This window comes from Medicago sativa, chromosome 3, assembly GCF_051527215.1.
Source record: "Medicago sativa cultivar Bolivia chromosome 3, Bolivia_mono, whole genome shotgun sequence".
Lineage (NCBI taxonomy): Eukaryota > Viridiplantae > Streptophyta > Magnoliopsida > Fabales > Fabaceae > Medicago > Medicago sativa.
The window spans coordinates 77204223-77222249 of record NC_140751.1 but is presented as its reverse complement, the minus strand read 5'-3'; the positions used below and the strand labels follow the sequence as shown (position 1 = coordinate 77222249).

The 18027-nt window shown below is 31.9% G+C and overlaps 1 protein-coding gene across 1 annotated transcript; it reads left to right on the top strand.

The window, feature by feature from the left end:
- Positions 1–694: 694 nt before the first annotated feature.
- On the top strand, positions 695–3406 carry LOC146940398 (succinate dehydrogenase subunit 7B, mitochondrial-like). The gene is made up of 4 exons (XM_085754102.1): positions 695–868; positions 987–1055; positions 1563–1665; positions 3145–3406. Exons 1-4 carry the CDS (start codon positions 812–814, stop codon positions 3201–3203), a joined length of 288 nt encoding a protein of 95 aa, XP_085610228.1. The 5' UTR covers positions 695–811; the 3' UTR covers positions 3204–3406.
- Positions 3407–18027: the final 14621 nt, after the last annotated feature.

Below are 18027 nucleotides of genomic sequence, written 5' to 3'. Positions count from 1 at the left end.
TCCCTCCGTCCCTTAATAACTGAGCCATTTGTAAAAATATTGTCTCAGGAATCTTGACCCATTTCACTTTTCAATACAACATTAATTACTTTTTTCCAATTATAACTCTAATTAATATTATTTTCACAACTCCCAATTCAATATATTCTACTTTACATTTATGATAAAGAAGAATGCACCAATACTTGACAAAGGCACTCAAAAACATTGTTCTCTCTATTTCATTTATACACTTTTCTTAATCTGTATGAAAGGGTCTATTGGCTCAGTTAAACTGGGACGGAGGGAGTATTGGTTTATTTGTCCTTTGTCAAGAACATTGCAATATACGGGGACTATGGATTGAGTTTCGAACCATGAATTTTTTCACTTATTCACATTAATTTTTTACCTTTTAAACACCAAAATTTGCTTCCTTAAAACAAAAACCAAAATTTACGGTTTTTTCTTTTTCCATAAAACCTAAAAAAAAAATTCAAAAGAAATACGAAATATGTTTATAAGTCATAATTCAACTAATAAAAATATCTAAATTATTAGTACCAACATTGTAACTAAGGTTCAAACCAAATTTTTTTGTGTTTGAGTTTTTAATTACTATCTCTCTCTCTGTTTTTTTTTTTTAAGAATTTTAATTATTATCATCATTTCGTTTTTTTAACATAAAATAAATAAATACATGACACGTGTCTTTAGTTCATTGGTGAACTGTAATAATAGGACTTAAGGCACCAAACCAAAATCGCATGTTTCTTCTTTCCCAAAAGCTCTCTTCTGAACAAAATCATTTTCGAATCAACAAAACCAAACCATGGCATTCTTCTTGAACAATTCAACCCTTGCTTCTCATCTTCGATCTACCTCCCAGGTATTATTTTTTCGTGTTTTCTTTGACTATACATTCAATCCTATCATAATCAATTTCACTGTAAGCTTCAGTTTTCTCTTTCCCTCTATGATTCATTACTCTCTTAAATCCAAACCAGAAAACTGAAGATTTGTTTTCCCTCTCTCGCCGTCGATTCCACGTTGAACCTGGAACTCGTGAAAAAGCTGTAAGCCTTAATCTTCTACTTTTCAATTTTAATTATTGCTTAATTTTCAGTCGATTCTAATGAGTTAGGGTTTGTAGATTACTAATTTCCTCATAATTAATTTGATTTAATCTTATAATAACTTGTGCTTTTTTTAATCTTATTTTTTGTTCAATAAGAATGGTAGTTTTTTTCCCCTGGTTTGGTAGATTTAGTTTGGAGTTAGAATTGAGCAAATTGCCGATTGAATTTGATTGAAACTGATTTGATTGTATTCTGATATATGTTTGATATACTTAAGTAACAATAATTTGAGGTTAAAAATCATGTTTAAAACTTTTGAACTTATTACAATGTTCAAAGATTATTTTTTTCTTTCCCTTATTTGAATTTTTGGGATTCCAATGAAGAGCTTCACTTAAGATGCACAATCTGTCTGAGTATATTTGTATCACTCAGCTGGTAATGTTTTTGCTCTTACTTTCATTTGCTTGTGCATTAAATTGAACTACATGGATCATGTTGCAGCTTTTGGCAGAAGATGCAGCTCTCAAGCCATTCAAATCATACAAGCAGAGTGTGAAAAAGCTCAGAAAAATTGGGGATGTTTTAACTATTGTTGTTGTTGCAGGTATGTCTTCTTTTTTAAATCTTACTTTTGATGGAAAGAATGTAGGTTAGTGTATTTGTGATTTGTAATTAGAAGTTGCATGATTTTGATGTGGAGTAATGAAATCATGATGGGTGCTTTATTATCTCTCTTGAAATCACTTTTGATGAGCTGAAATATCATCTCTCTTTTGACTCTAGTTTGTTATTAAAGTTTTCTAATGCAATCTGAAATCCAAAGCTAAAACATTTGAGTGGGCCAGTGTTATTTCTTATCAATGGCATTTGATAGCCAGATAAGATGTTTGGCATAAGCAAAATCCTTGGTAATTTTGAAACCTAGTGTGCCTCTCTTAGTTTATTTGCTGATATTTTCTAAAAATATCAGCAATATAATGCAATGGGGAGGACATAGTTCTCTTTCAGTTTGTGATTAAGTCAGTTGGTCATTTTTAATACCAAGCACGTATTGTGTAATGTTTCCTTTGTACATTGATGATTCCTCATATCTTAGCAATTTTAACATTGGGCTATATAATCACTTAGTGTGCATCTAGTTGGTTTTGAAGTTCTATGATAGGGACTTGGGTATTACGGGTTGCCTAAGCCCCACATGAAGTAGTATGCAATACTCAGTGGAGTATTTAAGTGGCTAGTTCTTCCCACTTGATAGCTTGTTTTTAAGGGATGGTCTTGATTATACAATCCTTATTAATTGGTATGAGAGTTGGTTGTCGGTGGCTCAGAAAGGGCTACTTCCAGAGGGGCTGACCAGGCAATATTATGGAATGCAGTCTTACATCAAGGTAAAGGTATTAGGGAGTGTTGGGTAGTTCAACTGGATTGAGCCAAACAGTTGAGGAGTTATTAAAGGTCAAGTTTTCAAGTCCTTGCATAGAGAAAAATACTAACATAACAATGAATATACCAACATTAAAAAAAAAAAAAATCTCACATCAAGTAATATGAGATGTTCGATAGAGTATTAAGTGGTTTAGTTCTTCCCCCTCAATAGTTAGCTTCTAAGAGCAAGTGTTTGGATACTTAGGAATCTATTCCTATAATCGCTACTTCACCATTGACAAAATAACCTACTATTTACGGCCAGTTAAAATGTTTCAAATGTTTGTTATTTTTCAATAATAAGTTTAACTTATAGTTGAATTCGTGGATTCTCAATTAATGTTAATCGATGGACAGTGGATACCTTTCCTGTATTTAAAATTGTCTACAATTTAGTGTAATAGATGTTATTAAGAACATGAAAACATCGTTCGTGATTGACAATTCAGTACCGACAGAGTATTCTGTTTTATTTATCTGTGTTGTGTCACTTTTATAATAATAGTGATATATTTTTGTGTTAGTCTAATATCGAGGGTATGGTTTAAATATGAGATATGTGCTGATTTAGATTGAATTTGAATTTCTGACTTACTGTTCCGTTTTCTTACTGTTCCATTTTCTTACTGTTCTTGTATTTTGTTTTTGTGACTTTCAGGATGCTGTTACGAAATATATGTCAAGGCAGCTGTGAGAGAAGAAGCCCGTAAACAGTAGCATTCTGAAAGTTTAGAATGAAATGAACATTTGGATGATAGTTTTCTTTACTTTGTATTTTAATGGCAGCAATTTGGATGTTATGTTAGCCATGTTAGAATAAGCCGAAAAGCATTTGAACCCAAATTACTTGTGCACGGGTAGTTTTTTCACCTTTCAAGATGTGTGATTTCTGATGATAATGTTGATTGGCAGATCATAAATTTGTGGCTATAGATCTGAAATATATAAAATTGTTCCACCATCGAAAGTGAGGGGGAGCAAGTTAGGCAAGGGAGTAGTTGTGAAGATCTGTGCGATATTTCCTGTGATTCTACAGTCAAAGTTTGACTGAAATGCTCTATGAATTTGGTGATCGTATAGTAACTACTGCTGAGCAAAGACCTTCTACTAGTTTCTTTATCTCATCTCATTTATAATGTCTGGGAGGCTAGATTTCCATATGACTCTTCTTCATTACAAGGGCGAGTAAATGAATAATGATGCTTCTTACACATTGTCTATATGCATATCATATTTACGTTTTTTTTTTTTTTTTTTTCATAAAAAAATTGACTAACGATGGCCCCGTTCTATTTTGGTGTTGGCTCTTTGATTCTGTCCTTCATGTGAAAAGATACGGTTGGTATTAACAACACCAAAGCATTTTAAAACAGGAAAAAGGTAACATCAATTGTTCAAACAGAAAGGTAACTTCAATCAATTTGACAAGCATTTCTTCAAAAAAAAAAAAAAATTGACAAGCAGAAAATATACAACGGGTGACTGAGAATACAGAAACTGAGTAATACAATGCAGCTTATTACAAGTTACAGTGGCATGGTGATTCTATATCAGGCATCAATAGAACTTTCATTCAATAATCCTCTTTGTTCCTTTTGTATGTGATGATTTTTGTGAGACAAATTTTGTGGTTGGAAATTGAGAAGGCAGCAGATATGTTAAGTACATATTTTTCTAATACTGCAATGAAATGTTAGAGTCGCACAAAAATGGATTCTGACACATACACGGTGGTACGTCAACACTCATAATGTAAAAAACACAATACATCAGTGTTAACGTATATTTTTTTTGTCAAGTAGTCTGGTGGTTAGAATTCATCTTATAAGGTGAATAAGTGGGTGTCTGAGATTTGAACCCGTCCTTATAGATTACAATGTATTGTCCTTGTCAACTGAGTTATGCTCATAGGGACGCTTACATATTTATTTATTTATTATAATTAAAAAAAATAGAAATATTATCTATAAATTATCTAAATTAAGAATCAAAGATATGTGTATCTAAATAGAAGAATTTGTATGTAACCAAAAAAAAAAAAATAGAAGAATTTGTTTCATTAATAAAAAAAATCATCTATCTACCACTAAAAAGGTAGAAATGATGTAATCAAAATTAATTTCTTTAACCTCATCAATCATCATTGCTTTGACACATCTTTATTCACATAGATGTGGCCAAGGACCGTTAAGGTGTGTAGAAGCAAAGAAAATATTATTTTTTTAGGATATTAATATGAGTTGTCGGACGTGTATTGCACGAGTGTCAGACTTTGATGGATCAGACACGAAAATACTCCCAATCCTAAAAGTGTCTCTCCCAATCCTAAGTGCATCTACTTGGTAGGTTAGAATCAACAAAATTGATAAATAAAGCTCATAAGGCTAGATGATTGATATGAAAATTGACATTTTATATAATATTAGGTCTATCCAAATTTTTGGTGTGCGAATGATCCTAAAATTCCTAGACTCAACATTGATCTTCATACGCAACTTTTTTGTTGTTGAGGGATTTAGCACGCAAGAACTCTTAACTTTAGCTAGTGGAAATTGACCATAAACACTTTTCAATTTTACTTGATTTAGATGATGATACTGGCCGCCGGCCGGATAAAAGATTTCATAATGATCAATGGCATGCAAGTTGACTTCATTACCTGATTGCATAGATTCTTTGTTTACTATAGCTGTTGCTATTTGCTTTTTTATGAAATAGTATTGCTTTTCCCTCAAAATAAAAAAATGAAATAGTATTGCTCTTTTGTATTGATTCATTACATTCAATGCTTCCATGCTTTTTAGTCTAAGTCTAAGCTTTGCCGTAAAAGATAATGATGAAACTCGTTAATTAAAACTAGGGCCAAGGCTTCGGTGAGAGAGTGAAACAAGTCTCCTCTTGTGAGATAGTTTAACACAACCATAAGATATATTAGTTTTTAATTCAATGGTGTGGATTTGAGAAGGGCAACCTGTTTGAATAGTGTTGGACAAGGTTTTTTCATATTATTAGGTTATTAGCACTTGAGTAGTTAGATATTGGAATTATTCAAAGAACATTTTATTACTCATTACTCAAAGATAATCTTAACATTGTTTCGTTACGACGTTAGCATCCAAGAAATGACAATCTAACATTGTATCATTCATAGAAAATTTGGAGAAAAAAAATTCTTGTTTCGTAAATGATAAAATTGCTTTTTTTTTTTTACAAGAATGATAAAATTGCTATTTCTATTAATTTAATACTTTTTTATTAAATTGAACAACCATTATAACATTTTTATTATTTTGACATTGTTAGCAGACTTTAATTTTCAGTTAATCTATTGAAAAAAATTAATGAAAAAATTAGTGTGATGTTTAGTTTTGAAAAAAAAAATGTTAATAAGTATTTGTTCTATTTAAAAAAGAAATTGTGGTAGAATTTTGTAGAAAATTTAAAACATCTCCAACCCACCCAAAAAAAAATAGGTTGAGTTGGGTAATTGGGTAAGTATGGTTTTAAAAATGAAAAACTCATAATAAAATAACGGGTTTAGGGTAAAACCAGGCTCAAATCTAATAAACTCACTTACCAAATAACGCCAACATTTTTATTTCTATTTTCATTGAGAAGAAGGAGAATACAAAATATTATGGTCATAAATCAAGTCTAATTTTCAAGAAGGAGAATACATTCTCTATATTCGAAATCAAATCATTCTAGATTTACAAATTTGGATGTTGCACTTTTTAGTTTTTTTTATGATAATGCAATTTTATTTTATTTTTTTGAAAGAGATAATGCAATTTTATGTAATGCAACTTTAGTTTGTTGCAAGTATTTTTCGATGAAATTAATTATTTGATATTATCGTTTATTATTTTTTATGCTAAAATATAGTGAAAATATGTTATACAATTTTTTTAGAAAATAAAAAAGTTAGTATTTTTTATGAGAAAAATATGATGACTCGTCATTTAATATTAACAAAAAATTAGAAAAATAATTTGGCTAACCCACTACCCAACCCAACCTAAACCAAAAATTAGTTGGTTTTCCCAGACCAGACCAATAATATAACGGGCGGTTATTTTACCTCACCAAAATCGTGGTGCTCTATATGGTTCAGGTCTTGGGTTTGGTCAAACTCAACCCAAACCGAGTTATGTACACCCCTAGTTATATTTATAAAAAATATAGGATTAAATATGTTTTTAATCCCTATAAAACTAAGACCTTCTAAGTTAATAGTTTTTTTGTAGTACAAAAAATTTCTGCACTTAGCTTTTGTCCATATTAAATTCAAATTTGAGCAATTTTTTATAGACGTATTAAGAACATTATATTGAGTTTAATAAAACAAAAAAAATTAAAAAAATGTTTTAAAACTGATTTTTTAAATAAATTAAGTTCCATCACCAATATTGTCAACCTCGATCTTTAAATTTAAGTGACGGAAGAGACTGACTTATTCCAACGTGAGTAACTTTTTGGACCAACTTGAAACTTTTAAAACGTAAGGGACCAACTTGAAACTTTTAAAACATGAAGGACCAATTTGAAAACTAAAATTAACATAAGAGATCAAACATGCGATTAAGCCTATCACTCTTAAATTCACAATCTTCTAATAAATCTTCTAAATCCCTGATCATAATCATCTAGAATAATTATCACTCTTAAATTCACAATCTCCTAATAAATCTTCTAAAGCCCCGATCATAATCATCTAGTTATAACAAATCAAATTAAACATGATTATCTATTTCAATAACACCAACAACAATCTTTATTAGAGAAAAAGTTGTATAAGGGTAAAATTGGGATAATAAAAAACACTCATAATTAGGTTCAATTATGTTCCACGAAGAACATACTTCTTCAGGAAGGAAAAAAAAACACTCATAATTAGGTTCAAACTTTAATCTTCATTGGAGTTCCCAGTAACTGTAATACAAAAATAGTTCTGAGTAAACCATTCAACACTCTTGCATCATTGATTTCAACACTCATAAACACCAATCAAGGTGACCTATTAAGCCTTTAAAATATTGTTCAAATGAATTGTAGTTATACTTAAACTTTTTAAAAAAAAAAAATATTGTGTGGGAGAATTGGTAGAAAATTAAAAATAACATCTTAGTGAATTGAACTTTTATTATATTGTAAAATCAATTATTGTGGGAGAAGTTGTAGAAAATGTACAAAATTGTTTAGGTGAACTGAAGATAATTGAATACTAAAATAGTAGGTTATTAGTGAAAGGTTCAAGCTCTTAGATGAACTGAATAGATTATTTGAATACTGAAATACTAGGTTCTCATTTGAATTTTCGACCTCCTACGTCAATTGAAGAGTGAAATAGTAAGTTTTCAGTTAAATATCTGACCTCTTAGGTCAATTGAAGAGATTTGAGTACTGAAATACTAGGTTCTCAGCTGAAGTTTCGATCTCCTATGTCAATTGAAAAGTGAAATAACAAGTTCTCAGTTAAATATCTGACCTCATAGGTCAATTGAAGAGATTTGAATACTGAAATAATAGGTTCTCAGTTGAAGTTTCGACTCATTGGTGAATTGATTACTGAAATAATATGTTCTGAGTTGAAGATTCAACCTCTTATGTCAATTAAAGAAATTTGAGTACCGAAATACTAGGTTATGGGTTGAAGTTTCGACCTCCCAGGTGAATTGAATACTGAAATACTAGGTTCTTAGTTGAAGTTTCGACGCCCTAGGTCGATTGATTTGTATTTGAATACCGAAACAATAGGTTCTCAGTGGACGGTTCAACATCTTAGGTCAATTAAACAGATTTGAATACTTCGTCACTGAAATACTAGGTTATGAGTTGAAGTTTCAACTTCCCAGGTGAATTGAATATTGAAATACTTGGTTCTAGGTTGAAGTTTCAACCTCCTAGGTTAATTGAATACCGATAATCTATCTTATTTTTATTTTTTTAAAAGGGATAGTCTATTTATTATTTTGTTAATTATTTTGAATAAACTACTCATTAAAATTTTTAAAAAAAAGCTATCATCAATAGTATCGGTCCCTAAATATATTCTTATTTTTAAGGAGAAAAAACACATTAAACCTTAAATATAATGGGTTGATAATGATTTGAGTCGATGAATGTCTAACATTAACTAAACATAATAGTCTATGACGTTAAAATATATCTAAAATGTTTTTTTTAAGAAAAAATATATCTTAAATGTTGATAATACCTATTTAGGGACTGCTAAACAGTGGCCAACTACATTGATTAAGCATCCAAAACAATAAAGTTTTCATAAAAAGTGAAGCAATAATTATTTGGTGAAACCTAACACCTTATCTTTCCAAGACAAATTTTTTATTCATGGATTCCTTAATCAATGCTCCAACGACACTGGTTAACAAAAGCTTACATATTTTCATATAGGGTCTTGTTAACGAGTGCCCGCAGGGCAGTCTTTAAGCATATCAAATTTAGCAAATTTTCTTTTAAAAAGTTAACTATTACAATTTTCAATGCATTCAATACACAACTTTTCGTTAAAAACTTACCATTTAAAGTGGTTAAAGAGTGCCCCGAGGGCACTCGTTAACATTTTCCTTTCATATAATATTATGTAAATATGATGGACGATCAATATGACAGTATTAACATAATATTTTGTTACGAGAGATTATTCTGATTAACGAAATGCATAATCATAGACTATTTAAAAGTCCTCATGAGCATAACTCAGTTGGTAAATACAATGCATAAAATATGCAAGGTCCGGAGTTCAAACTCCGACCACTGTAAAAAAAGACTATTTAAAAATGTCAATGCATTCAAAGCTTTTTTTTTTTTTGAGAGAACATTCAAAGCTTATTGTGACTATTCATTACATATTCAGGACCAAAATGACAATTATCTCTAAATTTAATATTTGGAACTAAACTTTTGGCGGGATAATTTACCGCTGAATTTTTTATTCTGCAAGCAAATGTGGATGAAAGTGGTTCTTCAAAATTAAAGATGAAGCAGCGGCCTGATCAATGCGCCTTGTCTTGTCTTTTCACATGGCTAGCACACACACGTGTTCATTCCCTAAGGCCTCACTATGTACATGATCAGACATGTCAGTGTTTAACTTTTTTAAAAAATTCATCGAGTTTATTTATATTTTGTGGCTTTAAGTCACTGTTCATAATGAATTATAAACTAGTCCATCTGTCCCGCAATAGATGACCCATTTGAAAATGTGTTATTTTGAGCTAACTTACTTTGACCATATTGTTCTACTAATATACAAAGATAATTAATATCATATAAGATGTCGTTAGATTTATCTCGAGAAGTCTTTTCAAAATATCAAATTTTCATTGTTTTTTATAATATATTATTCAAGATATTTAAACTCAAAATTATGCATTGATATGTATAATAAGGTCAACTGTGTCAAATATTAAGGAACAGACATAGTATTTTATATTATTATTATTTTGTGTGGGAAATTTTATAATTTTATTTTCTTTGTTGACTGATTAAATGACTTAATTTTTTATGTTTTACTTTTATTTGAGCATATGGTGATAATTATAGACATCAAAGTTTTATTATATAGAGTTTTGTTAACGAGTGTCGCCGAAACACTTATTGAGTATCCGAAAATAAGAAATTACTCTTTAAAAGAATCAAATATTTTAATTTTCAATGTATTGATTACATAAGTTATCATAAAAACTTATAATTTAGAGTTTTTAAAGAGTGTATCGGATACACTCGTTGATCATTTATTTATTTTATAATATAGTGTAGTCATTTTTTTGAATGATAATATAGTGTATTGTAGTTATAGTCTATTCAACACAAGGCACGGCACGTGATAGTTAATTGCAAACCAGCTAAAGAAAACTCAACAACCGCATATAAATGATATTGCAGATGTTTGCACCATTAAAGAGTTCATTAATGCAAGACCAACCAACATATATATTGTTTATCTTGTTGCTTTGACATTCACATACAAATACACACAACCTGTGAATTGTGTTATCTAAAATTTTCAGAAAAATGGTCGCAGCTTATGTTGTGTTTAGAGGCAAAGTTCCTGGTGTTTATCTATCATGGCCGTTATGTCACATGCAGGTGTATCGTTACAAAGGAAACGAATATGTGGGATACAACACTTATGAAGAGGCTGTGAGAGAATGGATATTGTACTGTGAAAACCAAGGTTACGACGAGGAGTATATCAAAGGAGGTATACCACGCAAACAAGCTCAAAACATACACCATGATTATCAAGGGAAAGCATTCAACATCCATTCTAGTTTTTCCAGCAACAATGAAGAATCTTCACAACACAGTCATTATGAGCAAGAAGCAAGCAGTAAGTATGAGGCTAAACGTCACGTTGAGCAGGTTAATTATGAAACCGTTGACAATTTCTCTTGTACACGTAAGTTTTATCTTCTCAGCAACTGCATATGTGGGTAACATGTGTGTGTCAATTTTTTTTAACTTTTGATAGTTTTATACGTGTTCCACGAACATATAAAATTTACAGGAGAGTTTGAACCTTACTTTGCTGAAGATACCTCATCTTTGGATTGGATAAGCCAAAAAAGCATGCAGAAAGAGGTTGATAAGATGTGTTATACATTGAGGATACCATTGCCTACGTATGAACTACAAGAGGTTCATGGCTTTGGAGGAGTTGAGTATGTCAAGTATAGTGCCTCTTTACAAGTTGGTGCAAAAGGAACAAGAACTATATTAGTGGGTAGGTTTGGAAAGACAGAATATGATGCAAAAGAGGATGTTGCTGTTTTGTTAATTCGACAACTGCTGTTATATTGTGGTAGGAAGATTCGTGATTTTAACCATTACAACTTGGAGGATATGGTACACACTATTAAAAATCTTGAGGATGAAAACTTAGAGTTAAAAATGGAGTTGGTCATGGTGAGAGCTGAGGTTGATGTAGCAAAGACAAAGGGAAAAGGAAAAAAAAAATATTAGCCAAATGTGTTATAATTTATGTGATAATTTCTATGCATGCATGTGTGTGTTCAAATGTATTGTGTTTATTTTGATTTTTTAAATTCACGTGTTATGTGTTTCTTGACCATTGTGTCATATGTGATGTTTTTTTTAACAATCATATAGTATGTTATGTTGGTTTAATTTATTTTTTAACTATAAAAAATATTTGTTTTTTAATATAAAATGTATTTTATATTAAACTTGGGTTATTTATTGTTATGGTCTCCGAGCAAACCACCAAATTGGTCTCTGTTTTGGTAAGTGATTGTCAAATATGTCACTGACTTTAATAATATTTCAAAACAATTCCTATTTTCTTCAAAAGTTTTTCAATTAAGTCCCTCGTCATGTGCAAAAAATCATAGAAACAAGTGTCTAATTGATAAACTTTTAACAAAGACAGAGGCTATTTTGAAATATTATTAACGTTAGTGACTAATTTGATAATCACTTACAAAGACAGGGACCAATTTGATAGTTACTCGTATACCAATGTTGGTATTTAGACACATTAAGGAAAATAAAAGTAGTTGTAATTTGGCAAAATTAAAGCAAAAACCAATCATTACTACTCTAAGGCTAAGAGGTATGTATCAATTAACGTCATGTGGGTTGATTGAACAGCAATCACTTGTCAAGCTATTTGGTTGCTAAAAAAATACAATTATAATAAAACTGTATCATTATAAAGGGTGGGAGTAAGTCCTAGCTCATTTCACAAGAGGTTACTTCTAACACCTGCTGCAACAAACCGAAAATGGAAAACACCAACTTAGCAGATCAATCTGTGTATGGGTAAGGAGCATACATTTATTTATATGATTTTCCATAAATTTAATTTCAAAAAATGTTGATATAATTTCCTACAAATGTTTTTCTTTAATTAAAAAGAAGATTTGTACAAATATGTTTTTCGTAACTTGACTCATTCTTTTCCTTGTTTTAATAGGATGGATTATGAACAACACATTGAGGGTGAATATGAGCTCAGTAGTGTCAATGAAATTGTCATCCCTAAGGTATTCTAGCATGGGTTTATTTAGCAAAATTATTGAAACATTCTTTTACTGGTTCAGTCATATGGTAATATGGAGAGTTAATTTTGATGTAGGTTGTCATACCACCTTGCATTCAAAGCAACCAGACAACCTCTAATGATGAACATACAAGAACTGATAAACTTGAAGAAGTTGTCATTGAGCTAAAGGCAAGTTTTATGCATGTTTATATACCTTAGATTGGGTATTAAACTCTGTTTTGCATGAAAGACTGAATTTTATTTTTTATGATTTGGTGTTATGCTATATTATGTATCAAAAACTAAATTTTGTTTTTCTTTTTTCTGTCCTTGTTATATTCATGAAGAAATTAAGCACAAAAGTTGAACAAGTTGAATCCACAAACACTAAGATTCTAGAAATCCTAATTGGAATGGTTAAAGTGAACATCAAACCTGCTGTAGCTGGTGAAGAACAAAACACTAACCCTCAATCTAAGAAACATAAGTCAGTGTTTGAAGATAAGAGCAAATTTCATGGTCAAGCTCAATGGACAACCCCTTCCATCCAAACTAAAAACACTATCGAATCAGACAATGATTTCATGAACAACGTGAATGATGTCTCAACCATAATCGTAATAGACGATGAAAACATACCGGAAAATCACCAAAATAAGTCTGCCTCACACAACCGTGGTATATCAAGTACTAGCACTATTGTTTCTTGTGGCTTAAGTGATAGAGGAAAAGAGCCAATGACCTATGTTGACACTGTTATGGACGATATTGCTTTTCACAGACTTGTTGGTAGTGATTTCCACCAAACATCCAGAAACAAGGTATACTTTGTTTACTTCCCATAAATATACATATGCTTACTTCCCATTGTAGTAATAATTTGTTTTGTCTTTAACAAAAAAAATGTTACTTTAACATGAAGGTTATACTAAATGATGCTGCAATGGTCGCAAAAAAGCTGTCTTTTACACCTTCACCGTCCCAAACAACGTTCAAAAAACCTAAACACTCAACACCTGGAAATTATCAAAGTGGAAAGACTGTTGCATCTGTGTCAAATATCTCAAGGTCATCCACCCCTGCTGCGAAAGGTAAAATTGGGGCTGCAAAATCACAAAAGACTAAAGTAACAGGTGCAACAGTTCCAAAGGTAGAATCTTATTTTTTGATTGTAACCTTTTCTTATTTTATTGTCTATTTGAACCTCAATAATGAAAAACCTTCTTATTTACCGAAAAATGTAGTATATGATGTGTGAGTTTAGGCCAAAAGTTGATATGCAATTGTCATTGCTAGAAGCTCAAGTTTGTGCTTACATTTTCCGACCTCTGAATTCTGATGATTTGTAAGTACTATCTCACAATAAATTAGTTTTGGTACATATAAACTACTTTGTTTTTTTAAATTAGACAGCAAGGAGTTAACAAAATATTTATTATTGGCTTGTCTGAAACATGTAACAGTGACTTGGTGTTTGGTTTGGGAAAATTTTATGCATTGCGAACTGATTTTCAATGCTTAATGCCTGAGGGTAGGGTGAATGAAAAGGTAAATGATCTCTTTGTAAAGATAATAATTAAATTACTTGTTAAACAAGGAAATGTAACATTTTATATGTTTTCAAGGTCATACACACGATGACTTTGAAAGCGACTTGGAATCAAAAAAATGCTACATCACGAACTGTGTGGTACTTCCCTCCGTCATTTGCGGTAAGTATATCATGACAGGTTCCTTGGAATTACCACTGTAAGTAACTATGTGATGACACTAACTACCTACGACATTATTTGGTAGATGGATGTTGCAAAGGAAACTAGTGTTGATGGACTTGAAAGTACTTACATTCAAGATTGGATGCCTAAGTTTGATAAACTTAACTTGGTAATGAAATTTACATAACCTCCTAACAATCAAACTAGTCTTTAATCATAATTCTTTTTTAAGTAATTATGTTAATTTATGTGTAGATCTATGTGCCTATTGAAGAAGTGCTTGAAGGCCACTGGTATCTTATGGTGGTCCACATAGAGGAAAGGAGAATATATCATGTGGATTCAAATCTCACTGATGGAAACAAGGGTGGTAGACGGCTGACAATTCACAAAATTGTAAGAAATCCTAAACTGAATTGGATATGAAGTTTTGAATAAATAAAAAAAAATACACATTTCAGCCTTTGTTTTTACTGTGATATTGCAGGCTGAAAAGTTGTCTGAACTTGTGTTGAGAGTGTATGGGAATGAAGTTCCTTTTTGTGTGATACCTGACTTGAGCATGTGGAACATTGTTGAGCCCCGTGGCGTTCCATATTGTGGTACCAGGTGAATAACATGAAAATGTGTTTCATTATTACCAAGAGGTTAAATAGTGGATAAATAAATCTAATCACTATCTTTTAACATGATTGTAGTGATAATTCTGGAGTGTGGGTAACAGAATGGATTAACATGCAGAATAACTTCAACAGCCAGATTCACGGTGTGGTAAGCGAACATCAAACACAGTTACTTGTATCTGTGACAGCTGTTATATTATTAATTCCTTTTATACTTTTGATTAATATCAAATCTCTTTCACATGCAGATGGATGAAAACAAAGTTAGGATGAAAATAACTATGCGTTTGCTGTTGGTGGGTCATAACGATTGCAAGGAAATGTTGGAGTACAATGCTGTTGAGTTATGGAACAAAGCAATGGCTGCAAGAACTGCTGCTCAGTCAAACAAATGAAGCAAGTTTGTGTATTTTGGATGGAAACCACTTAGGTTAACTCTAGTATATTAAGTAACTTGTGATGTTTTAAAAGGTCTGGTGGTTGTCCTACTTTAGCATATTTTTAAGGTTATCCTATTAAGGATATATTTTGACAAATGGTCTTACTATGTTTGGAACATGGTATGTTCTTTTTTTGGCTAAATTCCTACTAGAACATGGTATGTTCTTACTCTAAGAAAAGTATCTATTATGCTTTATGTTTGAAGAAAATACTACGTGTGTTTGTAATTCACTTAATGGACACAATGTGTGTTTGTCTGTTTGTAAAAAGACTATGTCAATCAAATATGTGCAATGGTTGTGGAACTGTTCTTGGTATGATATTTATTTCTCCGCCTATATTTGGTGCATATTGGCTACTGCTGAAATTCATTCAGTTTTGGCCTTGAACAGATGGTGTGGCAGCCAAGTTGCTGGCTTTTCTTGTGTGCTGTTTGTGATCTGTTTTGCAGGGTTTCTGGTGTAGCTGCTGTTGGGTTTTGGGTGAATTTTTTTATTCACATATTGCTGGTGTTAACATCTTAGCTGCATGTCCATCAAAAACTAGTCCAAGTATGATCAAAATTGACAAAAAAAGAGTCCTATTCAACATTGTTTCTGGTACCTCAATGTCTTCTCCTCATGTTAGCGGCGTTGCCGCGTTGATTAAATCAGTTCATAAAGATTGGTCACCTGCAATGATCAAATCATCTCTTATGACAACAGCTCACACATTGAACAATAGAAAGCTTCCAATTTCTGATCTTGCTTCAAATAACTCAGCTCCTGCTAACCCTTTTGCATTTGGTTCAGGACATGTTAATCCAGAAAGTGCTTCTGATCCTGGATTAGTCTATGATATTAACACCAAAGACTACTTGAATTATTTTTGCAGCCTTAATTTTACCTCTTCAGAGAGTTTGATAGCTGTTGGTATTGATTTCAACAATCTCTCTTGTGAACTCAGACACTCTACCATCAAATGAAGGTATCTTCTTCTTCTTTCAGATCTCAATTATTCAATTTTTATTTTGTTTGTGAAATTGTACAATGTAGAATTAATTTTGCATTTTTATTGAAATTATTAGTCTTATGATCCTTTTCTGTGTTAAAAAGATTAAATTTTTAACTCAAATATGGGAATGATATTAATTTCAATAAAAATGAAGCATTGTTGATTCATCATTGAAGGGGTTTCTTGCAAAGGAATTAGGCGAAATAACCTATTTGGAAGAATTGTATGTTGTTAATTTTTTTTTTATCATTGTTGATTTAATCTTTGCGAGATATCGCGGTTGATGCTAATTTGCGGTTTTTTACCTGAGATTGCTGTAATTTCTCTCTGCATCAAGGAGGAGCATTATTATTTCCATTCAGGTGGTAGAATTGGCAAGGTTAAATCATGAGAATACTGGAAAACTACTGGGATATTGTAGAGAGAGCCAAATCCGTTTTCAAGGATGTTGGTTTTTTATTATGCTTCAAATGGGACCCTTCATTAGCACCTACATTGTTGTAAGCAAGTTTCTTAGTGTGTGTGTGTGTTTAAACAAATGTTTCAGTTCCTTCAACATACAATTTTGACTGCGCAGATGAAGAAGGATGCCAATTCTCATGGACACTTTGTATGAAAATTATAATAGGCATTGCACGTGGACTCAAGTATTTGCACACAGAAGTTGAACCTCCATTCACTATCTCAGAGCTGAACTCCAGTGCTGTATACCTTACATGTATACATGTGCTGCAGGCCAAAGACTGTCTTGAAAAGCCAGAAGTAATGTCGCATTTGGACTGGGCTGAACTTGCTCTTTTAGCATAATAATGATATAGTCAAACTCATCACTAACAGATCTACATTACAGCATAGATACACAAATAATAATTTTCCTCTTCAATTTTATTTATGTTGTAAATTATTGCTCAAAAAGGGTATCTGTTAGGCTTAAGTACAACAAGGTCTCATTGTATAGCTCTAGCCTACTTGTAGAACTTCAGAAATTGTAAAATAGAAGAAGATTGTATCGAACAAGTATTTTTCTTTTATGCACTATATATATATGGATCCCCCTAATATGGACCCTTTTAAAAGGGTTCAAAGATGGACCTCTCTAATTTAACCGGTTACAACCTGTTTCTATTTCTTCCATTTTTCTTAACGAGACTTCCCTTATTTTTGCTTCCTCCTTTCCCGTTCCTTCTTTTTCGTGCAGCCCATCAGTGGCGGAGCCAGACAAAAAATAATGGGGTGGCCGCAACGGCTTTCCTCCTATAACGGCTCAAACAAAAACCCCTTAAAAACCACCCTTACAAAAACAACAAACCCAAAGGTCCTAAATAGGGAACCGGCAGAAGCTGTAGCCAAACAGCAGCAGCGCTGCCCACCCAAGAAGAAACCAGCAGCTAACACGCTCAAAAACAACACCCAAAAGGACGACTCAGAGGCTGCTGTTAGCTGCTCTGCACAGCTGACAGCAATAACACACAGATGTAGCTATCCAAAAGGTGAATGCACTACCCAACAGACCGGCGGCCAATCACCAAAACCAGCAAAAGCAAGCGAACCACAAGACCAAAAAGAAGAAAATAGGAGAAAGGAATGGAATGGATTCTATATTTTATTAGAATTGTGAACGCTGCAATTCAGGAGTTGGTCATGGGAATTTATATAAAAGCAATGTGTAATAGTTCTGCACAATCACATATAATAAACATTCTTTAATCCTCCAACGGCTCTCCATGTGCCACTAATTC